The following is a 25,470-nucleotide window of genomic DNA, read 5'->3' as shown; positions in this document are numbered from 1 at the left end:
GGCACTTGATCCTTTCAGAAGAGGCAAGGACTTACCATTCTGCCACCCACAGTGTCATCTCTAGACGCAACCCTTTTTGTGTCTTTGCTTTGGGAGGGGAGTGAGGAATGTGCGTTAGGGACAGCCAGCGACACCCTGCCGCATCAGCTGCCGCCAGCGCCAGGGCTGCGTTGCCGCAAAGAGGAGCAGCTGGGGCGGGGGCCGGCACGGCCGTGCTCGGGGCTCCGGGGGTGGGGTGGGGCGGCACGGCCGTGCTCGGGGCTCCGGGGCGGGCGGCACGGCCGTGCTGCGGCAGTGAGTTTCGGCAGGCGGCCGGTCGGCCTCGGCACGGCACGGGCTGCCCCCCCGTTGGAGCCGGTCCAACAGCGGCAGGGCATGAGCCAGGCTGACAGGAATGGGCCGCACCCCGGGCCCCCCTTCCCGGGCTCCTCTCGCCCGGCGGCGGCGCTCCCCGCTAGGCACAGCCTCGCTCCGCACCCCTGCGGCTCGCCGCCACGGCTCTGGGTGCAGTAACGCTCCAGATACGCCGACTCGCCGCAGATCATCCTCCTCCCCTTGAATCGATTCATCCGGAGTTTCTACCTGCAAGTGTGTTTGGTTTTTTTCCCTTTAAACCTATTTGGAAATAAGGGAGTAGAGGGCGAGCCACCAGCGAGTGACTCCGCAAGCCCCCTGGGTGCGAGGGGGTCCGGCAGCCGCCGCTGCCCGGGTGCCCCCGGTGCCCGTTCTCCTCAGCCCGCGACGGACGGGGCAGCCGCGGCTGGCGCAGGCGGGTCGGGATGCGGGAGAGGCGGGCGGGGGCCGGGGATCCCGGGGCGGGGAGGGCCAGGCTGAGGGGCGGTTTCCCGCCCAGCGGCCGCCCCGCTGAGGTGAGGCGGCGGGCGGGAGCCTCACTCTATCCCTCCGCGGGCGGCGGGGGGCAGCGTGTCTCTGTCTCTCCACGGTTTTTTCGGGGGGAGAACTTTGTGCTTTCTCGCAAGTCACAATCGTTGTGTGAAGCTTTCTCACCCGGGACGACGGTGGGCTGAGGGAAAGCTAAGTTCAGCTGCTAATGTTGGGTCAGCGTGCTGTTTTTACTTGATTTCTTCTCCTCCGAAGGAAGGCCTGTGATACCTCCTCACAGGTTTTCACTGTGAGTTTTGAAATGCTGTGGGTGTTGAGGTTTTTGGCGTTTTGAATTTTTTTTTCGGCTGTTGAAAAACATTTACCTGTAGACCACGCCTCAAATAAATGCTACTGGTTTTTTTATCTCTCCGGTTATAGTGTGAAGAAAGATATTTATGGTGCTTGCTTACCCACCCTATGAACAAGCAGGTCAGTACCTCAAAAAAGTGGGGTTTGATGTTTCAAGTAACTTGGAAAAAGGATTTCCAGCATATGATATGCACTGTCATTTATACAAATGTGTATTTAACCTAGTTAAACTCAAAATGTTGGTGGCATGAAGAAGTTTAGTCCATTTGCCTTTGCAGGTAGCAGTTCTTTTTGCTTGAAGTAAGATGTAGAAAGTGATCCTTCTAATATGCTCCTGTGTGGCCCAGTGTACTTAGTTGGGTGTGGAAAATATGTATTTATGCTGTTTCTCGCTTCAGGATGACATTTTAATAATGGAATGCAACTGCTTTTTGATAATTCATTAAAATCTTTTATTTGGCTTTTTGCCAACAAGTGTCCAATGTTAGCAAGAGTTACTTGCATTACAATTCTGTTTAAACTGTGGAGTGAATGAACTCTTCTCTGGTATCTCTACAGACTTTCTTGAACAGACAAGTATGATTGTATTGCCTGATATGTCTGTGAGACAGTTGAGTGTAGCTAAAAGTAAATATGACCCCGTGCTTCTGATCTAGTTATATGAAATCCTGCAGCATCTTGCACAATCCAGATAGCAAAGATGTCAACTGTGTGACAACTTCAAGTGGGCATGGCGTGTAAGGTGTCCTTCTGACACAGAGGCTGTTGCTTAAATCAGGATTTAGAGATCATTCTCTGATTAAATTGTTCTGATTGCCAGTGGGATAAGGTTGTATGAGGAGTATTCATCTTAAGAGGTGTTCCCTTACCTAATATGCTCCCTTTCAAAAAATATTTTAAAAAGAGAAATAATCTCTGATGAAGACAAATCCCAGTACCCAGGAAGCATGTAAGAAATTCAACAAACCAAGATTTCGATTTCCCCTTTACAAATGGATGCAGCAGAAAATACTTCAGCAGTCATCATGGATGTTCTTCAGTGTTAATAGTATAATAGTGGTAATTGCTTTGCCCTTTAGTAATGCTTTAGTTTTTCAAAGAGTCATTTGCCCTGAGTTTTTTCCTTTGATAATGACTTATTTTTTCCAGCGCTGAACATCAGTGCTTTGATCCAGGAGTGACTGGTATATATTAGTTTGCAAGAAGATAGTTCTCCTTCAGTCACTTTACAGTTATAGATAACTCCATGGACAGTTGAAAGCTGAAGAAAAAGATCTTTTCTCCCTCTAAAGACAAGTATTTTATCCAGATGGTTATTCATAAATTTATAGTTAAAGTCTGCTGTGTCTTCAAAAATGAATCGATCTGTTTAAATGTTTCTAATTAGCATGCCCTGACATCATCCACAGGTTACAGTGAGAATTCATCTTAAGTGTTAACTTATTTTCTAACAGTAAAAATAAGATTTCATTCTGTCATTTATGCAATGTGTACATGATGTTTGAATGCCTCACAATAGTAAAGCAATGGACAGCAGTAAATAAATCATCAATGTGGCTGGTTAATTTTCTGTTAAAACTGGCTGATGATTAAGATAAAGCTATTACGAAGCCAAGAAAAGAAAGTATTGGAAGAGCAGATTGGCAGTAAACCTTGTTTTTTAACCGTATGTTTTAAAACCGTATGAGCCTCTTTGGATTTAGAGAAGGGGGTTAATGAGTGTAAAAAATGACGTTCTGGAAGTGAGATGTGTCAGGCTGAAATGAAAAGTTTCTGAAAGCCAATCTGAGATTTCACAGCAGAAATCAGAAGACAAGGAAGGAAAGCAGCAGCAGCGGGCAACACTCAGAGTGAAGCTAGTCCCAGAGCAAATCAAATAACTTGCTTCTCTTTTGAATATGAACACAGATGTTGGACCGCAAGTAAACAGGCTGAAGAACCCATGGGGTTTAGAATATGGAAATTGTGTGAAGCATTTATTCTGACTTGTCCCTCAGCCCTCTGGCTCTGGTTGGAGCTAAGGAGAAGACCATGAGTTAGTTGCAGGTACAATGGGGCTGACCCAGTGCATTGTGGCTGTGAACTGTAGACTACCTTTTTAGCTCCTGTCCTCAGTACAGATTGGCACTGGCAATTGCTGAAACAGCAGGGCAGCCCTGAAGAGCCACTGATATACTCCACCATCAGTATGGAAGAATTAGGAGATGGGAGTCAGGATAGAACATGCCAGGCTAACTTGATATTTCTCTGCCAACATAACTGGTTTCTGAAAATGGAAAGTCAGGAAAGTTCTCCTTTTGTGTTCCTCTGACATTTCTAAGCTTGCCATCTCCCACCAGCCACCTCTTTTGTCCTCAAGCCCTGTGGAGCATAAGAATTTTTAACATGGGGGTTGTCAGTACTTGGAGGTACTGAAAAGCTTTTTGGGGTGAAGAGTTGTCTGGCCAGGGACATGCAAAAATAAAGGATGAAAAGAAATTACAGGAAACCTAAGCCACTTTTGAGTCCTAGAAAGCCTTTCTAGAGGATATGAACATAGAAACAGCCTTATAGTCAATATGCATGTTTCATGTCACCTTTGGGTTTGCTTAATGTAACTACATGTTGATCTAGAGTAACTTTTCATCACAAAATCTGTGAGTTAAACTGTGTATTTTATGTTTTATATGTAGTGCAGAGTAATAGGCTCTGTATTAATATGCACACACACACAAACATACTTCATGAGCACATCAGCAGCTAGAAGAAGGATGACTAACATTTTTAAAACCTCCTTTGTTTCTTACTGAAGCAGCCTGTATCTATTATAGACACCAACCTTGTGTCTCTGGCAGAAGTATCCAACTCTGCTCTGCAGCTGCCAGCATTGTGTGTACATGGCTGTGGTTGTGTCTAGTTGTAGGCGTACATGGGATCGTTGAGTGTGCACTAGCCTCAGCCTGCCCAGTACTCTCATCTCCTGAGGCAGTGGGAGATGGTGAGCATGTGTCTACATGTAGGCACTGGGGGAAATGAGCAGACTAGCACCTGAGGGTGAAATCTGGCATTATTAGCATGACAATATAGACACACCCCTTCTAGACAATAAAAAGGGCTAGCAAAAGACCCAGCAGTTCTTGACAAGAACACAGAATTTCCATGTAGTGTAATCTAGTTGACAAAATCAGATTTTATGAGGATTCTCAACTGATTCAGGGCTTCAGACCCTGAATCACTGAATCCTATAACATTATTTAAGTGTCTCCCTTTTTGTTGTTTCAGGATGCTGACCAGAACCCCAAGTGTTATTGCCCAAGTGTTCCTTCTTCTAAGCATAGTTCTTGTCATTGCTATTGCAGTGATTCAGATAAATCGGCAACAGATCCTTTCCCCAGGGCTTAAGGTAAGTCTTAGAATACCTAAGGAAGGAGAACAATGTTTTGAACTGATATTTAATAATGTTCCTTTCTAAACTAATTTTTATGGGGTGATTCAAATGAGCTTACAGCCATAAAGTTTAGTCACAACTTTGTCATGGGAAAACTGAAACTGAGAGAAAAGAGGATTGGTCTAGACGACAGTCACTGGCAAAGCAGGAAAAGCACTCCTTGACTCCCTGTCCAATGCCTGTCATGCAATGTCAAGACTGAAAGGCCAGACAAGGAGAATATGCCACTGATTTTTTATTTTTTCTAGAGATTGGAAGTAATTTTAAAATATACTTTATAATTGGAATAAATTTTAAAGTATAAAAACGCTGGGAAATAGCCAGCGTTTAAATTCTGCCCCCAGGTACAGCTAGGAAGTTTATGCTGAAATCTTTGCAGACTGCCTCTGTGTATCAAAAGCATTTGGGCTGTGAGAGTGCACTTCATGATTTTCCACACATTGGTACTTGCTGGATATTAACAGAAGCAAAGTAGCTTCATGAGGAGGGGCACAGCAAACTGGGAAAGACAAACTGAAGTACTCTGGAATTCAGGCTTTGCCTTGTGCTGCTGGAATATGTGTGCAGATTCTTCAATGAGAGATGTACACAACTGAGGGCAAAGCTGTAGAAATTAGCCTTCTAGAGAAGCTGTGCAGTCTGGCATTTTGAGTTCTCTGTTTTTCCCCACAATAGCTACAAGCATATAAACCTCATCAGATCCTTCTTTGAAGTCCTTTCTACCTTTCCGTCTGCCTATGTGTCTAACTGGATAGTTCACATACTGATAGCGATAGGCTAATGTCTCATTACACTTCATGGGATTATAAGCACCTTTGGCTTTGTCTGAATTGTTTGGTGGTGTATGAGTCAGACAATAGGATAAAACTGTATTCTTATACCAGTTTTATGTGTATTCGTGGTATGGCAGGATGTGTGTGCTGGGATCTGTTATGGTGACATAGTGCCTCAAGTTTACTCCCCGTTGTGCCCCAAATCTCTGCTTGCAACAGCCTTACTTCCTGCAAGGCAAGACTAGGCTGATGTGTAATGCTGAAGCCACTCTCTAAAGCCTACATATCACTTCTGTTTGTCATTAATTAATTTTCACATTCAGAACGATAAAATTGTCTACCTTACTCTTTGAGCAAACATCAGACCCAGCTTGACTATCTGGACCTAGTTTAGGTGGGAAGATATGCTTTCCTGTATCACAATGGCTTCATGGCTTATTCTGGAGGATAGACTGGCGGTTCCTTTGCTAGGTGCCTAGGCTTTGGAATTCTTTTTGGGCTGTAAGCCTGCCAATGCAGAAAATCCCAGCTGATACGGAGGACCCTATGTTTGATTCCTGAGATGCTGAGTCCTTAGCAAATGATTAGCACTCACAAGAAGTAATTATTCAGGAGCAGAGAGAGGACCTCGGTATGCCAGTGTGAAACTCTCCAGTTGATATGATGGAGCCTGGAAATGGCAGTGTCCTGAAATTAGCAGTTGATTAAAATTAAATATGGCAATAACATAGTGAAAACAGACTTACTCTTTGTAAATGGCTGCCGCCGCCTTCTTCTGGCTCTTCTCCATGAAACCAAAACAGCTACTGAAGGACAACTAGAGTCTGTGTTATGTGTGGCATAATAGCCGATTTCCAGGATACATGTTGAGAGTGTCCAAGTTCACTCCTCTGTGGCACAAGAGATAAATTATCTGCTACACCATTGATGTTTTAAAATGTTGCTGCAAAATTAAATATTTTGGTTCCTTGGTGGTTGGATTATCTGAAGATTAAGCCAGTGATTTGTGAAGGAAGGACCTGCCCATGTGCATGAGGCTGAGTCCCTGAAAGAACTGGACTCATTGGCATACACTGTGAAGTCAGAAGAGTGACAAAGAGAGTGCAAACATCCTTAATAACATAGTTTGTGAAGAAGTCCAGAATTGTAAACAATGCTAGTCAAAGAAATTTGTGTTTGTCTGCTGATACTTTGTGAGACCTGAAGAGAAAAAAACCCTCCCTTGGTTATTGTGTTTCTTTAATTTGTCTTTCCAGGTGGTACAGTTTTCTACACCTAAATTTTGCATACCTCTTTTGGCTCTTAGGAAGTGTTTTGCTTTGTTTGTGGATGCTATACTTCATTAGAAGTAGTTCAAACCTATGTAGCTGAAGTGTGCTTCTAGCATAGATCCCACTTTTGTGGCCTCGATTTTCCCTTTCACTGGTTTAGCTTATTAGCTTCCTGTGGCAGTTTTCCAAAGTGATTGGAAGGCGGATTCAGCCATCATAACAGTGCCTGCTTTAAGGGTTTGTGCATTTGTACATCCTTCTATGGGAATGGTATTCAGTCTGAAAAGGTGATTAATCCTGGGGCTTGTTCTTGCTTCCCCGTTGGGATTATTACTCTTCAGGATGTACTTGCAAAGCCATTCATATGAATATCCCTTACCTGTTTGGGCCACAACCAGATTGGTTGAGTGAATAGCATGAAACTGTCTCTGAAATAGTATAGGTAGTTGTCACTCACACAGGTAGCTGTGTGAGCAAGGAGTACCCTCTTGCAAGGGAAGGACAGTTGATAGGGGAAGGGGTAGTTGTCTCTTTAGTCAGCCCAGCTGCAGCCAAAAAAAAAGATAGGTGAGTGCGCCTTTAGAGACACAAAGTGATTTATTGTTACCTTGGTTTTTATTCAGCTTCTGGTAAGTGCGTACAGTAGTCATTCTGCCAGACCCAAGAAGTGAAGTGTCACATTTATTTCATGCTGTAGGCAGCATGGTCACCTCTGTGTTAGAGATACATTGGGCATGAGTAAACCCAAAAATAAGCATTTTCTTTTAAGTCACTTTGTTCTTCCTCCCTGTTCCCTTTTCCCTTAGAAACCAGAACTGTGAAGCTTTCCAGGGTTAATGTTGTCTCCCTGTCTTGTCTGACTAATCTAGTCCATTGACTAGATGGTGAAGTTCTTGGATATTGGGGAATTCCCAGGCCTTTAGCTTTCTCCATTAGTGTTTGAATAGAGACATAGAAATCCTCAGAGGGAAAGTTGAAATAGAGGGGAAAGGAAGCAGAAAAAGTCGTTCTGTTCTTTAATAGCTGCTAGCCCAGGATAAGGGGTTGCCTGTGCTCCAGTCCCATGCAGTGCATTTGAAAGCAGAGAGGCACTGCTTGTCCTTAAAAGGCAGCCAAAGGTGATCTGACTTGCAACTTCCACAGAAATGTAATGTCACCAGAGAATTTTAATTCAACCAGTTTGTCTTGGGCAGCAAGCTGAGACAAGGCATGTAGAATTCTTTCACCCTCTTAAAATGCTACATCTTCCCTAATTTCTTTTAAAGATTAATCTTAGTCTTAACACCTGGTATACTTCTCACCGATCACCACCACTTCATGAGGCTGCATGGGCCAGTTACACAGCGTGACCTCACCCAAGTTCTGAGGAGCTTCCAGAGTCACCCTTAAGTTTTCAAAAACATCTCTTTGAAAGCAAACAAGAGGCTGTGTAGGAAAAAGAGGAGGAGGAGGAAGAAAGTAAAATTGTCAGTCACACATTGGTTCAGATTACTCTTTGGGATGGAAATCTATTACTTTCAGGAAGGAAGCTGGGAAATTCAGAGGAGGATGGAAGTAGGTCAAAAAGCCCCATGCTTAGCTGAGGTAACAATACTTAATTTATCTATCAGCTCTACTTGAACATGATAGTTAGCTCAAAGAGTAGCTAAGTTAAAAGCTTATGGGTGGCACTTCAGGCTGACTGAGACCAGATTTAATTAATAGCTATTGAGCAGATTAACCATTACTGTATTATGTGTAACTAGAGTGCTCATCTCTCTTTCAAGGAGGGGGAAATATACTCAAAGTATCTTTGCTCAAGTAGTTACTTGAATGGAACCTGATGACATAGTGGTTTGATAGTATCTGGGAAGCCTTTCACCTTTTGGTTATCAGAGTAAATATAATCTGGGTAAGTATAAATGGAATTTTCATTATCTAGCAGTCCTCTAGGAAACAGACTAGACTGGTATTGCTGGTAGTTCTTTGAGGGCCAGGGGTCTGCAGAATTACAGTGGAAGCTGGGAACTAATGAGGTGTGGAAGCTGAATGGTTTGCCACCTGAAGAACTGATCTTTATTGGTCAGACTTGAAGCTCCCCAGGGAGGGAGTGGGATGAAATTTCTTGGCCTGCTGCAAGGGCACTTACTGCTTTGCAGCCAGATGGATGCTCTCATTTTTCAGTATTGTCAGGCTCCTGGGCATCTGTCTTTTTTAAAAGAAAAAAGGTTGACAGAGAAATGAACCCTACACTGTGTGATTCCTACCGATTAGATCACTTTGGAAGAGGGGGGCAGCTAAACGTCCTTTCAGGGATCATAAAGCCGTTAAGCAGAATTGTAGTTTTCTTCCCTTTATGCAGTTTGCCTTCAGTTGCTACTGTTGTCTGCTGCCATAAAAGATGGGAAAGGGGGGATGACTGATTTGGTAGAGTAGTAGAATGGGATGGATAAACCTGTGCTTTAATCCCACAGACAAAGTGACCTGGGGCAAGTCACGTAAATGTTTCTCTTTTACTTCATAAATAAACATGTAGTAATATTGATTCTCTTTCCCTCTTTGTTGCCTCACACGCTGGCACAGCCTGTTTTCAGTGGCAAACTCTCAGGTGGACTGCCTAAACCACTGAAAGGGAGAGGTTTATGGGGCAATTAGAAAAGAACCAGACTTGTCACATCATTCTCACTGTGGACTATTATGTACTTTACCTCTTTGCTCATAGCTTTATGGATCCCTTGTGCATCCTTGAATCTAAAGCCTGTGCTTAGGCATCAAACCCTTCAGTGTCCAGGGAGTGTAGCTGGGATAGTGGGAAATGAACTTTCTGCAAAATCAGGCCCTAACACAGTGTTATCTGTGTGTCATTGTGGATTTTGAACCTGATGCTGAAAGATGAGCATTCTCCATCCCCACTGAATTAATTATTGAGGATATGTCATATGTTCTTTGTTTTGCAGCCAGATTCATTCTGTGCTTGGCTGTTGGTCTCATGCCTAAGTGCCTAACACTAGAATTAATCTTTCTTGTTAATATGCTGTGCATACATTTCCTAAAGTGTTTGATGGTGCAAAGAAGTACAGCTGCATATGGGCCTTTAAGCTGTCACTGTTTGTTTCTTGATCTAATGTCTTATTTTTTTTTCTCCCCAGTATGGAATAGTCCTTGATGCTGGATCCTCTCGGACTACAGTCTACGTCTATGAATGGCCAGCAGAAAAAGAAAATGACACAGGAGTTGTAAGCCAAACCTTCAAATGCAGTGTGAAAGGTAAGCTCAGATGGAAGTTTCTTCTTTCTAGTCTCCAAGAAGAGGTTATCTGGAAACTTAAGACTGCTTTTTTTGGTTGTGTTCCCTTTTCAGTGCTGGGGAACAAGAACTGTTAAGACTCTGTCTGTATCTGTCAGTGTCAGCCCTACTGATACAGCAGGGTGCTCAAATCTGCAATGGAGAGAGGAAATTGTAGCTAAACTTGATTTACTCCATTGCAGTGTATTATTGGTGCAGATAGAATTCAATCTACAGAAAATCAGGCCCTGTAAATGTTTAGTCCTTGTGCACTGAAATAATTTCTTTTAAAAGGAAACTATAAAATATATTTTAAAATAGCTTGAAATAAAAGATTGTTTAGAAAAGTGAGGATTGAGCCCTTGTTAGGTGTTGGCTATTCATTTTGACAGGGGAAAAAATGGGTGTCAGCTATGCTATAGAAGTTTGACAAATTGGTTCATATTTTCCAGAAATCTGAGTGATGTTTAAAAAAACCCCACTCTGCTGTTTTGAGTCAGGTTTCCTAGAGAAACAAGGTTTATGCAATTCATCTGGAATTGTTCTGTAATTACTTGGAGGGAGGCAAACAATGGGAAATTATTAAAGGCATGCAGAAGGTGAACAGGAGGAGCTTCTCCATGCTGCAGAACTAGGAAGCATCTAATAAAACTATCAAGTAAAATACCGGAATTGCAGAACTGTTTCTGGCAGGATGTCACAGTTGTATCAAATATGCAGGTCTGGCCTTTGGCTCAGGAAGACCTGCAGTTGTGCCCTGCTGGAAGGTGTTCCACAACAAGTACTACTGGCTGCCTGCCTTGTTTTAGTCTGAGGTTTTTCATTGCTTCCTCCCAGAGGGAGGATGCTAGACTAGACTGACTTTTGTTCACACTTTGGTATGGTTAAGTATATGTTCTAATAGCTTGTTTTGCTCCTTTATAACAGCTTTTGAATCTCTTAGTCAACTCCAGTGACATTTGACTAAGCTTTCAAAGATACCAAAATTCCACACGTCTTATGAAGACAGGTGGCCAGGCAGGGGAGAGAAATCCACATTATTAACCAGTAGCTAATCCATAAGGGATTTCTGCAGGAAGCCAAACTTCCTAAATTCTGCTATGCTGAATTAAATGAGCTTTAGATTATCCTCTAAGATACTGACATCAGCAGTACTGCTTTGTTTAGTGTACTGGTTTGTGTGTGCAAGTTAGGTAAGAGGAGAAGGTGGGGCAACTCAGGAAGTCTCAGCACAAGTTTTGTTGATCTCTGGTAATGACTGTGGTGTTCAAAGCAAATTTTTCTCTTTCCTTCTCCGTTAGTCATGATCATGCAAAATCCTGCATCGCTCTTTGTGTCAGGAAATAGATGCTGGAGACGTAGCCATAGAGATCCATGAGTAACTAGGAGATGAGTAAAAGGCAATGCTTTCTTAACAGCACCAACATTTCTATCTTCAGCGTTAAATATATGTATGGACATTCTTATCAGTTTTAGAACAGGGAAAGAAAAGCAAGTGTAATGTGCACAGAAGTAATGCACTATCATGTGCTTGATGGTATGTCCTTGAAGACTGCAGGAATGGCAGCCAGCCTGCCAGGGTGGGAGATACGCTGTGCTAGCTCATGTCTTGACTCATCAGGAATGTTGCCTTTAAGAATTCTGGTGTGAGAAAAATGCACAGAGAAATTGCATTATTCTGCTCAAAAAATGACACAGAAGTACTTTATGAATTTAATTGGTTTAGATCTTGTTTTACCTCTGGAGAATACAAAAAATTGCAAAATGGAGGAATCTGAATTGCTGTGAAGTGTTCAGGTCCAGAGGGGCCTTAACCATGGTCAACCAAAGTACTCCTCATCCTCCAGCACCCAAAATTGCAAGGGTTCACTGCTCCAGTCTCGGGTGACTCTGCACTGGAGGGGACGGAAAGCCTATGGAAGAGGTCCCCGACTAAGCTATGTGGGGGGCAGCGGCGAACACATCTGTCCATATTTCTTTAGGGACCCTCTAACCATAACCTTAAGCACTTAAATTAGGGGGTGGTTGTGGGCATACTGGGAGGCAGACCTTCACATACTTACTGAACTTGAAAGTCAAATGACCAATTACTCTGTAAGTTCCATGGTGGTTTTATGATTTCATTTCTGCCTTTATTAGGTACCGCTGCCCCTGTGTGTGGAAGCCAGCCCCAGTTCAAAATCCTTTCTGTATATTGCAGTTAATCTGTCCTGGTCAGGCTCTAAGCATTGGCAAAGCAGGCCGTTGTCCAGGACAAAATGATCACTTCCTTGTGACCTGCTCTCTGTGAACACTGGGAGATGGAGGTTGCTGCCACCAAAGGAGTGTGAGGCAACAGCAGCTGCTGGGGATATAAAACAGCAGTTGCTGCCATTTTCCTCTGGTAACAGCTTTCCTTTCAGCTCCAGGCCTGGCTATGCTAGATTTAAGACTTCTAGAAAGTCTTAGTCCAAACCAGGGCTGTGAACATCTAATGATGACATGGTAATGTTTAAGTTCATACTGTGAAAAAGGGAGTGGTAGAGTGTAGAGTCTGTAAAGTCTTACATATTTTTTCTTCTGCTTTTATTAATGCAGTGTGGCTGAACATGTGTGGTTCACCTTTTGCTTAACTTGGGATCGGGTTGTGAGAGAGATGGCTGTTACAGGAGAACTAGGTGGAGTTCTGGCAGATTTCTCTGTGGGACAGTGGCTTTGTAGGAATGCCTGGATCCCTGTGCAACTTCCTTAGCTAGGGAATTTAGTAAGGAAAATTTTTATGCACACCCAAGTTGAGCCTGAACAAGTTGAGGTCCTGCTGGTCCTTGGAGTGTTAAGCAAGGGAAGAAAGGGTTTGATGTTAATTATTCAAATAGTTATGCCTTATGCAACATGGCATAATTTTCATTCCTGTTATTTGGAGGCTTTGGAAATTGGAAAGCTGTGAAATACTTGGTAGTTCATGTACCAGCCTAGACTTGGACCTCTATGAATTCAAGAGCCGTTTGTGTGCATCTTGAAATTTCACCAGCAATGCCTTGCGGAGCTTCTTTATTCTATTTTCAGTCAAGAGCAGTGAGCTGTAGAGGTGCCATGGTGTCAATGACAGTTGTGGCAAACCAGATTAGGAAATTTTTGTCATAGGTTGTGGAAGTAGGGATTTTCTGTACTTGAGCAGATTGGAGAAATTTTGCATCCGTTAGACATACTATTTCCTACAGTGTCTGCTATAAGTAAACCTGTTTTCCTCATCAATTATAGCACTGCTGTCATTGTGTTGTTATATGGTTACACTGTATATCTACGCTAGGTATGGTACTATGGGTGTATATGTGTACATACAGAAACACAGGCGAGCAGTTTGCAAGTATCTTCTCTTGTCTCACACAGCTGAGACAGTTGCTACACTGTTTATTCCTTAAGCACTCAGTTTTCAACCATCCTATCCTTGTTTGCAATTACAGGAGGGAAGAGGGAATCTCTTTCTCTTGACACCTGTTTGTTAATTGGGCTAATTTGTAGTTGGCAAAGCAGAATGAAATCAATTTACTTGTTCTCTTTTAGGTCCTGGTATATCCAGCTATGAGAGTAACCCTGGAGCTCTTGCCAAACCCTTTGATGACTGTCTGAATAAAGTCAAGGAGAGAATACCAGTTCATCTGCATAAAAATACTTCTGTTTATCTGGGGGCTACAGCTGGCATGAGACTACTGAGGTATGGCAGAAACTTGAACTTCTCTGTATGTGTACTAACACAGAAGTCTGTGAAAACAGAATTTGAAAAATGTATTGGATGCATTTTTATCTATTGGAAATTGGCTGTCTCAAAAGGAAATGGAGCCCAGCCAATTTAATTTAATTAGCTTTTTTGATAGGAGAAGCAGGGCTGTATAAAAATCCTGTTATGCCATATTGAAAAAAATGCTTGCTTTATTCTGGAGAAGGCAAGAGTTTAATTTTCCTTTCCATATCTGTCTTAAAATTCAGTGTTACATAAACAGATAATGTTTGTGCATACCCGTGGGCAGCAAAGGCAGGTTAAAGCTAGACACTGCAAAGTTTTCTGAGTGTGAATGTGGTGTAATGTGGCTTTTGGGGCCTGTCTGTGGCTTTAGCCCTGGCACAAACTGGCTTTTTATATTTGGTCCATTGCTAAACGGAGTGGGAAGAAAGGCTCCAGGACTGTTTTAACCAGAAGCTGTCATATCAGCACTCAGTTCACTAAAAAGAATTTATATAAGAAACAAAACACCAATGGACCTGTACGATAAAGAATGAACCTTGTACGTAGTGGGGGAGTTGCTTGCTGAAATTATGCTGGATACTTGGTTGTTCCCTATCATAGGCTTCTCCTTTAGGGAAACAATGTCTGTTTTTTCTAATTAGGTGATTGTAGGAGTTTTCTTGAATTGCTAGTCAGTGAACAATAAACATGAAATTGCCTTTCCAGATGCTCAGTGTCTCATGTTTTGTGAATTGCTTAGGTTGCAAAATGAAACGGCAGCCAATGAAGTCCTTGCAAGCATTCAAAACTACTTCAGAACACAACCTTTTGAATTTAGGGGTGCACAAATCATAACTGGGCCAGAGGAAGGGCTGTATGGATGGATAACAGCCAACTATTTAATGGGCAATTTCTTAGAGGTGTGTGGAAAAACTGCATGCTTTTCTTCTTGCTGTTTCTCTCTTATAAATGAGATGTTTGAGAGGACATGCCTGTTAAAAACATAGCTATAACTTCCATTTTGCACTGAAATATATAACAGGGTCTTTCTGTGGCAGTAATAGAACAAAGCAAACACAAATCAAAGAATATGATGTTACAGGAATGTGATATGGCAAAGGTAAAATTGTTAACCCACAAAACAGACTCTTCCCTAAATAACATCAGATGCCTTACCTAGAAGCAGAAGTTGCGTTGCTTTTAAATGCATTGCTATGTGAAGTGTGACAGATATTGTCTTGACAGTGGTGCCAACTAAGATGTTCTACTTTTCTGTGCATTCCTCAGGTGGTTGCTGTCCCTGCAGCATTACTGGTGAAGGATCTGCACAGCTTAGGTGTCAACAAATTATTTGGCAGTGTTGGCTCACTTGTTTTAAGCAGACAAGACTGTTTGAAACTGTGAAGGTGGTTAAGTTGATGTGGCCAAATATGCCTCAGCTGAACCAGAAATCACTCGCATACAGTTCATTCCAATACTGCTGAGAAGCTGCAGGCTATGAGCAGTGATCTGTGATACTGTCTTGTCCAGGCAAAGTGATAGCAATACAAAGATACTTCTGCTGTCGTTGAACTCAGAATAGGGTCAGGCAGGAGCCTCATAGCAGAGAGGGAATCAAATGTGTTGGAAGGTCCCTTTTTATATAAAGATATTCAGCATCATTTCAGTCCCAGTAAAAGCTGTACAAGATGATCATCAAGTGCTCATCTGTATTCGTGGCAGCAGTGTACTCCTTTAGCATTACCTGCACTTCTTCCAGATAGTCTTGCTTTCAGCCAAACCCCTGAGTATTGTTAGCTGTCCTGTTGGACAGTTCCTGGTAGATCATGGCAATTAATAAGCAGGAATTAGTGGTTGGTGGTCTTGAGTGATAACTTGCAGTGAATATGTTGACTCTTGCAGAGTTAAGAAAAACAGTATTGAAATCACACGTTCTGGAAAAGCTTTTCTCATTGCAGGCAACAAAAATGATGTCATGAACTTCAGGGTGCTGTCAATCTTCTACCACATGAATTTTAATAATCCAAACATCAAATTGCATATGGCAGATTCATAAGGACTACTGAAGGGACTGCAAGATGTTGTGAAGCCAGTTTAGTATAGTGAGTTTTGTGAAAACTTGTGTGGAATATCACTAGTAGGAGAGAGAAATTTTTACCGTTCTTGTGACAATAGGCTAGGAGTCAAGTTCTGCTAGGGGCTGTTAATGGGAATCTTTCACTGTAGAATTTTCTTGGGAGTGTATTTGTTACCCCATAAAGTTTGTCCCCTTCTTATTTATACATTCATATCATGCTCAGTAAATAATAGTAAATATTGAGATAGATAATCACACAAAATCTATAGTCTGCACTGGGACTGTGTAGATAAAATACAGAATTTAGGGGATGTTTTTGGTAATAGGGAGAAATGCCAGCTGAATGGATCAGATTTATTGCCCCTGCAGCTTCAGTGAAGGAAATGTGCAGATTAGGGGTCCTTGTTCTTTTGACTTTGATGAGCTTTCATTTGACTTTTCTGGGTTTCTATTTTCACGATCTTTTCCTGTGTGATCTCTTAATATTCTGTTCCTTTAATAATTCGTCTTGCCTTGAAACAAGCAACTCATGCTGTTTCCATCCAGAGTTGTTCAAGATCTCATGGGTATCTGGACTTAGTACAGATACTTGATCTGGCTAGTCCTGTGCTTTGATCATTGTGCTGTCCTCTGAGTTGAAAGCTACGTTGCATTCCTTTTTCCATCTTTAAAGATCATTTCACTCTGTGAATGTATATCCCTCATATGTAAAAAAGCATTTGCATGTTTTCCTTAGAGATAAAGATTTTTTTGTTAAGTGTGGAGGACAAAGACGGGGGAAAATCTCAAAAAGTTAAGTAAAGAGTAGAAAACCTTGAAGGAACAACAAGCAGATGGTATTTCTAATTAGCCTTGCTTTTATTTTTACATGTAGAGAAATCTTTGGAGGACATGGGTCCATCCTTACAGAAAAGAGACTATGGGTGCACTGGATCTTGGAGGAGCTTCCACTCAAATTTCATTTATCCCAGAGGACTCTCAGAAGAATTTCAACAGCACCTTGCAAGTGAAGTTGTATGGTTACAACTACAATGTCTACACTCATAGCTTCCAGTGCTATGGGAGAGATGAAGCTGAGAAAAGGCTTTTAGTGTTGCTGTTCCAGGTCTGTTTAAAATCCTTTGCTATGTTGCTCTTGCAGGTGTTCAGTAGTTGTCCGAGCAGGTTCTCAGGCTTGTGTTTGCCTTCCTTTGGTGGAGTTTGGAGGCTAGAGTAAGAGCTCTTTTGTGCTTAGTTGTGGACAAATGCGCTTAGGTTTCATACAAAGATCTTTGTTAAAAATTGGTGAGAGTTTTGTACCATTTGACAAAAAGGCCCAGCTAGTCCTGTGTTTTGCTGATCTTGCCAATGAATTTTGGAGGAAGGAGTTTCTATGCATTTTAATGATCAGCGATGTTGTATTGATCATGATAGAGAAAAGAATGAAAATACATGCATACGTGGTTTAAAAAGATTCTCATAGTTAATGTCAAATTAGGTCTTTCTTGCTTTTGAGTAGCCTTCATTGACTGGGGTTTTTGTTTGTTTGTTTTTCCAGAAATCAAACAACAGTTCTAATGTGGATAACCCATGTTACCCTCTGAATTATAATACTGCATTAACGATGAAGTACTTCTCTAGCAGCCTTTGTACACAGTCTCTGAGACCAGCAAATTATTACCCAAACCAGCTTGTGAAATTTCGTGGAACAGGAGATCCAGGTCTGTGCCAGGAGATGGTTTCTTTATTGTTTAACTTCACTGCTTGCAGAGACAGAGAAGACTGTCCATTTGATGGAATGCATCAGCCAAAAGTTAAAGGGAATTTTGTGGTAGGTTTGCAAACACAGCATTTCTTTCTGAGCTTGTTTGCTTTTCATTTCTGTAGTTCTGAAAGTAACAGGCTTGTCATCTACTCCTTTCTATAGGCTTTCTCAGGATTCTACTATACAATTAATGCTTTGAATTTATCTGGGCATTTTTCCCTAGCTGACTTCAATTCAAGTATGTGGTTTTTCTGTTCACAGAGCTGGGCACAGGTAAGTGGGGTTTTGGGTTGGTTTTTTTGTTTGGTTTTCCCCCCCTTTTTTATCTGTAAAAGGGAGATGTGACAAGAATATGGACTGGACAAGTATCCAGAAGGTCTCTATCAACCTTAACATTTATTTTCCCACTGTACATCAAACCACGTAGTATTTATAGCATGCCTGAAACTTGGACTAGGTTTTTAAATTTCATTTCACTGTTTTAACCATGCTGTAAAGGTGATGTGGAAAATTTAGGAACCATAACATCTCCATCTTTTATGTGCAGTTTTATGTTTATTTTCAGTTTTTTCCACATAAGCTGTCAGGGTCCTTCTTTTACTAAATGTCTGTATCTAGTTATCCACAACTTCACTTTGTGTTTCTGAAAAATGCTAATAAATTCTAATTAGAATTCAAAGTTTTCTCTAGTTATGAGAGGCAAATGCTTTGGGTTTTTATAATATACATGTTTTAAAAAATGCTTTTGCTTTCAGCTCCAGTTTATGTTGCCTAAATTTGAAGAAGTATATGCTAGATCCTACTGTTTTTCAGCCCATTTCATTTATTACTTGCTTGTACACGGTTACAACTTTGATACAGAAACTTGGCCACAGATACGTTTTCAAAAGGAGGTAAGTAATAATCATTTTCTCTTACTGTTATTTTAATCCAAAGAAGTTTAGAAGGAGATGGGAGATGCAGCATTCTACAAAAATACAGTGATGGTAAACAGCCTTTGTAAGTGATTATCAAATGTTTGGTGTAAGTCAGACACTGTTTAAGCTTCAGTAGCAATTTCAGCCTGTTTCCAGGGGTTGCAGCATTATTTGGAGATGCTGCCTAGATTCTTTTAAGGAGCTTTAAGAAAGGATCAAATTAATAGTGTTTTAAACCTTGCCCCAGTTTGTTGAAGTGGTGGCTTGCTCTAGGCAGTGATCTGCCTGAACCCTGCTGAGCTGGAGAACTGCTTTTCTGTCTGCTGGCAGAGCCTTGGTGGAAGTAGGAGAGTTGGTCTGTAGTGAGCAAGTGGTGATGAAGCAAATAGGAGAGTTTTCATCCTCAGCTGGCATATCCATCTGTGCCATAATCAAGTTCTCTGGAATAAGAATCTGTATTGGGATACTGGCTTTCAGTTGGCAGAGAGAGAAAGCTTACAATGTTTAATAGCTGCATTTCTCTCTCCCCTGACCTCAGTTTTTCTGATAAAGAACGGAGTACTTGGAACAAACGTTATATCCATTCTAAAGCTACTGCTAAGAAATCTTTGCTTCCAAATCAGAAGGCATGGCCGCTATAGAAGCCGAACTGTGACATGAAGAACTGTGGTCCCCACAGCACACTCTGACTCCATCCTTTCCTCTCTGCTACTGTACAGAGCCTTATTCTAAAACTTTGTCCCAGACTGACTCTTAATCATTGTACAGTTTGGAAATGCTTCAGCACTTGCATGCAAAACCAACAAGAGAATAGGTTGTAGATCTTTATGGAGTATTCTTAAATGCAGGCTATGCTGGCAAGCTGTGCATAAGAAATTACAAGCAATGTTTTCTGAGCAGTCATATCTATTACTGGTGCAATATCAAGTAGGATTTTTTTTGCCTTATTTTGTCCTCTGGTGGACAACCATTAGCAGCTCTGGAGGAGCATCCAGAATTTAGTCCTTCTGCCAGGAAATCAGTGTAGATCTTACTTTGGGATCTTAATCTGGACCTGGTGCGGGTGGATTTGTCTTGATATTTAAATATCTTGTATTGTCCCCAGCAGATGGGAGCAGCCAAAAACAAGCAATATTTTTCTCTATTTAGCCAAAACTATAAAAATAGTGAGCAAAATAAAAATGCAAAAGAATTAATTGAAATGAACAACTTTGTTACCTCGATTTTGTACTACAGTAATCATGAAACTCCAAAAGGAAAAACTACATTCTTTTAATTAGATCTGCCCCTAATTAAATGTTGACTGATCAACTAAGCTACCCCAGAGATAACAACACAGGTTTTCCAAGAGTAGAAGGTGGGGGTTTTTGCCTATGCAAAAATATAGGGGTTTTTACTATATTTCCTTTTAATTAAAGAACATAACCAATGAAAAAAAACCTTAACCCAATGCTAAGATCTGGGTGAGATCTAGAGCTAGATGATTTGCAAAAGTTCTAAATTTCATATTGAGAGTTTTTGCCATTGCTTAGCAATGAAAAAACACCTTGATCCATCTTACCCCTTTGTTCATCTGTCATGTTCCAGTTCCTGTTGCTGTAGCTTGCTTTTTATCAGTTAAACAAAAGGTATTGGGATATGTGCAACTACAAAAAGGACCAAATATTGTAAGCTCTTGTGATCTCCTACAACCAGTAGGTGACTGCTTGAAACTGTTCATTAAAGACATTAAATAATTTGTTAAAGTTTATCCCTCAACTTCATCATGATGCTTTTTATACAAGAATAACCAAAGAGGCTGGTTTCCAAAATTTGCTTTTGCAAATTTTAAACAAACCACTTTAGGGGCAGCCATTCAGGCAAACTCATCTCTGTTGTTGCAGGGTGAGATGACCTGTAATAAAGATGGAAAGCCAAATGAGTTTGGGAGGGATGGCTGGTTGTAGGACAATGCAACTTCAGCTTTGTTTGTCCTGTTGTATACCCTAGACGACCTACCTGGAGTGATCTGAAGGTGGTGCGGGCCCTTTGAGAAAGAAAGCAACCTATGCTAGAGTGTAAACCAAATATGTATCTTGCAGCTAGCCCTCTAGGCTAGCTCTTGTTTAATGAGTTCCAACAATTTATCTTGAAATGCTTACCTCCCATATTTTTGCATGCTGTTTAACAATAGGTTGTTGGTTTTTTTTAAGTTGTCATTTGATTTGTAGGAGGCAGTGATGTGTACTTATGTTTTATATAAATAGGCAAACCAGTATTGGTGTCTGGGCGTCTGGGAGGATGGCAAGGGACACTCTACCTTCACCCTTCGATCCTGTGCTTATCAAGTGGCAGGATGATGGTTTAATGAAAAAGACAGTGGAAAATTGATAAACTGTGTTGCTCATGTTAGAAGTGGGGAAAGACTGTAAAGCAGGACCATGGAGCAAATACAAACCTACCCCCCTTGCTTTTGTTTCACCTGTTCCAAAGTAGTTTTCCACTTATGCTTATTTTTTAAATGGAGAAGCCTAGTGCTGGTTTGTGATAGAGTTCCTGCTCTGGGGACTTTACCCTGGCCTCCTTTGTCCATGTCAGTGGGACTCTTTGTGGGGTTTTTTTGTTTGCTTGAACTAAATAACATCCTAGAATTCGGCTGAGATGAGGGGCTAATTCTAGGAATTAGCACAGTAGTGTTGACTTTTTAAAGCATGGTTTTTGCACTGAAAATCCCCTAACTGCGTGTCTCATCTGTATGACAGTCCTTGTATCCATCCATCTAATACCTGTGTCTCATTTCTTTAGCCCAGTGACCAATTTTATTAGCATCCTCTGCAACTACAAAAAACGGGTAATTTAAAATAATTCTGTATCTTCTTTGTATACTCCACAAAAGTGTTCTCCTTGCTAACTTAAAAAGGTGGTTGTCAGCATCAGCAGTTGAGCTTTTGGAACCTCTGTTCTTTGAAAAGTCCACAGGAATAGGACTCTTCTGTCTTTATTTCAGGTTGGTAACAGCAGTATAGCGTGGTCACTTGGTTACATGTTAAGCCTCACGAACATGATTCCAGCAGAAGGCAAGCTGATTCAATTACCTCTGAAACCTCCTTTGTTTGCTGGGCTCCTCGTCTTCCTCACAGCTACGGCACTGTTGTGTCTTCTCTTCCTTGTTTACTTGTGTATTGTGTCACGTAATCGGAAGCATATCTGTCATGTTGAACATGTATTTATTCCACAATGAATGAACTTTACTGAAGACAAACCAAGAATTTTATAGTGCTATTAAGTAGGACTTTATTTTTGAAAAATGGAGGGCGAAATCAAGAAGACTTCAGGACCAGAAGCGTAAACAGGGAAGGGACACAAAGGAATCTGTGGTGTGGTGGAGTGCTTTTGAAATATTTTGGCAATTGTTGCTGTAAAACTAATTTGTCCAGCGTGTGGCAGAGAAAGCATTGGCAGATACATCACTTTGCTTGATAAGGGATTAATAGCCTTTTCCTGTCAGGTATGTATTTTTTTTTTTGTTTGTTAACTAACGGATAAACTTAAGTGCTGATGCATTAGATCACGGTGGCAGTTGTTTAAGATAAAATTAAACAAGTCAATAGGAATTGTGGGAGGCAGGAACATGATAGCTATTCTTGTGTGCAGTGCTGACACTAAAAGCCCTCAAATAATCTAATTACTGAAACTGGAACAAGCACTGGCTAATGACGGGAACTGAAAGAAACAGCTGGGATAGAACTGGTTTTACTGCTGTTCCAAACTGTTTGATCCCCACTACATAAAGGTGTAATAAACTGCCAACACCTGACAGGACTTTCAAGCTTGTCTTAAAACTCAGCTGTATTTTCTGGTATCATGGAGATCTCTGGATGCCTCTACTATGGTACATAAGATTTGCTTTGAAGATGGAACAAAATGCTTTCATGCTTTAGTAACTGAACCTAAATCACAGCTACCTCCAGAAGCCACTAGAGTTTTCAGTGTCCTTTTCTCTAACTTTCACATAAATACTTTTTGTAGGTTCTCAAGCACTGACCTGTATTCCCCACATACTGCTCATCTCAGGTGGTTGCAGTCAGTGCTGACTTGTCATGTACATACATTATTTTAACTGTCTGGATAAAGTCTCAGACCTAGGACCTTCTGAAGCATTAACTTATTAAGCTCTTCATTCAAGGCCAAGAGGAATAGGAGCCAGGCTGCAGGCCAGCAGAACACCTGTTCTGTAGGGGATTGGGGAACACATTGCTGGAGCTGCAGTCATGGCTGTGGTGCCTTGATTGGCCTTTCCACTGTCCTGACCTCAGTGTTCCTTCAACAGCACTGGGACCTACCTAGCAGATGCTTCTGTTAAACACATTATCTCCAGAGCTGTCCTGGAAGTGCTGCTGCCTTCCTGCTGCAGAGAGATTACAGCCTTGAAATCCCAGGCATTCTTCACCAAACCTCTCATTCCCTTAAATTGTAAGACTGCAGTTTTACCTGCTGCTTGGAGTTCTTCATGGTCAGTGCCCACCCCTTTTACCTGCCTGTCTTTTGTATGGTTTTGGTGGTCTTCACCTGGCTTCTGAAATAACCTTTGAAAAAGCCTCCTGCCCCATCATCTGCCATCTCTTCTTCCCTTTGTACACTGTTTCTGTTAATTCCACCATAACATGGTCTGCGAAGCTGCAAGGGGATATATCTGAAGAGCCTTAGAGTTAGCAGAAAGAAGGGATCGCTGTACTCTTCAGGGCTGCAAGAGAAGAAAAGAGCATCTCTGCTTCACTTCTCCCCTTCTACCATCTCCTCTCGCCCAGATTACCTACGTGGAGCTCCATATCTCCCCAAACATCCTACAAATAGCTGCCACTGAACACTTTTTTGTATGTTCCTCCCTCTCTGTCTTCTCAGGATTCCTTCCTTCTGTATCCCTTGCTTGCATCTTTCCTCTCTGAAGGCATGGTTATCAATTTCATGCATGGAGCTTTTCAGTGTGAGAAAGTAAAAACGAAAAGGGAGATCACCATATTCAACCCCCACTGCTAACAAGCGCTAAAGTCTGTGAGGCCATGTGAGTAGTGGTTTCTGCACACGTGTTGCATCTAAGAGATCTGCTTGTTGATGCATACACTGAGAAGTCAAACTAACATTGAGTTATGAATCCCAATGGCACATAATGTGTTTTTATCTCAACTTCATCTATTCCATGTATTGATTAGGTTATGAGATAGAAGAACAATGGCCAGTATTTTTATCCATGAATAACATTTTCAATTTATGTCTTTTGTTTCTATGTCACCTTCTTACTTTCAGGTTTGATTGTGGGGTTGGAGTTTTATTTTCTTCTGCTTTTCAAAGGCTGATAGGTGATTTGAAGGGAAAGAAATATCTTTTTAAATGTGTGTGTGTGGGGGGAAAGCTAGTGATTTTTCAAGAGGATCAGCAGTGAGGGCTTTGTTTCTTCTCTGTTGGTATATTACTATGTCCTGTCAGTCTTACTGGAGTAGCATTATCAAGGCAGAAGGTATTAAACGATGATGAAGTGCTGTGTAGCACCCAAGTGACATCTGATAAAATTTACTTCATAATGCATGGACATTACAGAGGTTGGCATGAGATAAAGCTTCTGTCTTTTGTGTGGGTATCTGGAACTGCATTAAGGGTAAGGAAAAAAAAGGCAGTTGGATGAAAGCATTAAAATATTCTCTTCAGTTGCCAAATTTATGTGGGAAATGGTATTCTGGAATATTTACTTGCCTCACAAAACCCTTGCTTTCCTTTGTTTGTGAATGGCAGGGCCATTCAGATGTGGGTTTGCACAAATGGAATGCTTGGATGCTAGTCTCCTTAGAGTTGGCAGCTAAAGAAAGTAAATTTGTTCAAAAATCATTTGGACTTCCAGATGGACTTGGATAGAGCCAGTACCTGTTCAAAGAATGCCTTCCCTCCATGAATCACCTTCTGTTTTCCTTTTTCAGTAGTTCCCTCTTCTCCCTATGTATATAATCTCCCTCCCGTATCACCAGGATACCCACCTGCTTGGTCTTATCTCTGCTGTCAGCTTCAGCTGAGCAAGCTGAAAGCTATTGAACTTCCAGCCAGGCAGCTGCACTGCCATAGCATACAGCTTCTTCCAGGCTAGCGCCGTGGCTGCAGTTCAGTGTTACAGTAAACAAACATGGCTCGGACATGCAGCCAGCTTGGCTACCCTTGGCTGTAGTGGGCGCTTCTGAAGGGGAGGTGAGGCAATGGGGATGGTTATGGCTTCAGTAACCACCGCTAAATCCTCCACCAAGTTCAAGTCGGAACCAGATCAGTGGGTGTAATGTTAAGATCTCTGGAGAGCCAGTGATGTTAACAGCATTTGGGAATGTGTGCAAACTATAGATTATTTATTTTTTTATACTCTTTACTGCCTGCTTATGAAGATTAATAAAATTGTGAAAAGCTAAGCAAGTGTACTTTTTACTTTGTGTTGGGTTTTCTTCCCCTAAACCACTATTTTCATCCTGATAGAGATCTGCTATCCCTCTAATAAGAATAACTTGTCTGAAATGCTTTGGACAACAGAAATTTGCAAACTGCACAACTGAAGTTCTGGAGTGAACAGTGCTCATTGTCTCCAGAATCCATATTCTCAGCAAGGTAACCCTCGTGGTTAAAACCAAGTTACTCTTCTGATTTATTTTGTGTGTGTGTGTTACATACATACACACAAACAACTTGTAGATGCTATTAACATTTCATTCAGGGACACTTGCTAGGGCTTCTTTCAAGTTCACCATCATAATGTAGATCTGAAAACTTAGCAGCTGAAGAGCAGCAGCAGTTCCAAGTTAGAAGAAACCCCACCTTAAAAAGAGAAGCAGCAATAAATTAATTGCCCATAAGAAAGAGAAATGAAATGCATACGGGTATTTTTTTTGGGGGGGTGGGGGTGGGGGGGGCAGGCAAAAGTGACAAACTATAAACCATATGCAAACATGGCCGAAGAAAGCAGTAAGCCGTACTCTGTGGCATAATTCAGCATTGATAAGATGAGTGAAGAGGACAGAAAAGTAAACAACACTGAGCATGATAGTCAATCATACCCCAATAAGGGAAGTTTTATTCAGTTTTTAAATTCAGTT

General features: G+C 41.5%; 1 protein-coding gene across 2 annotated transcripts; it reads left to right on the top strand.

Moving 5' to 3' along the window:
* Positions 1 to 282: 282 nt before the first annotated feature.
* ENTPD3 (ectonucleoside triphosphate diphosphohydrolase 3) lies at positions 283 to 25,249 on the top strand. 2 transcript variants are annotated; one of them, XM_056338192.1, is made up of 11 exons: positions 283 to 588; positions 1,264 to 1,314; positions 4,456 to 4,576; positions 9,794 to 9,911; positions 13,473 to 13,623; positions 14,393 to 14,552; positions 16,584 to 16,814; positions 17,247 to 17,519; positions 17,616 to 17,726; positions 18,209 to 18,346; positions 21,357 to 25,249. In XM_056338192.1, exons 3-11 carry the CDS (start codon positions 4,457 to 4,459, stop codon positions 21,588 to 21,590), a joined length of 1,536 nt encoding a protein of 511 aa, XP_056194167.1. In that variant the 5' UTR covers positions 283 to 588; positions 1,264 to 1,314; position 4,456; the 3' UTR covers positions 21,591 to 25,249. The 2 variants fall into 2 exon arrangements, with proteins under 2 accessions (XP_056194167.1, XP_056194166.1); XM_056338191.1 differs by lacking the exon at positions 283 to 588 and adding an exon at positions 860 to 1,058.
* The last annotated feature ends 221 nt before the right edge of the window (positions 25,250 to 25,470 follow it).

Source organism: Falco biarmicus, chromosome 4 (genome assembly GCF_023638135.1).
Source record: "Falco biarmicus isolate bFalBia1 chromosome 4, bFalBia1.pri, whole genome shotgun sequence".
Classification (NCBI taxonomy): domain Eukaryota; kingdom Metazoa; phylum Chordata; class Aves; order Falconiformes; family Falconidae; genus Falco; species Falco biarmicus.
This window is presented reverse-complemented; position numbering and strand designations above follow the sequence as displayed.

Bases quoted from the DNA above. Each gene is read 5' to 3' on its own strand.
- ENTPD3 (XM_056338192.1), top strand. From the start codon at position 4,457: ATGCTGACCAGAACCCCAAGTGTTATTGCCCAAGTGTTCCTTCTTCTA. The intron at 4,577-9,793 runs GTAAGTCTTAGA...TTTTCTCCCCAG, and splicing joins TCCTTTCCCCAGGGCTTAAG to TATGGAATAGTCCTTGATGC. The intron at 9,912-13,472 runs GTAAGCTCAGAT...GTTCTCTTTTAG, and splicing joins CTTCAAATGCAGTGTGAAAG to GTCCTGGTATATCCAGCTAT.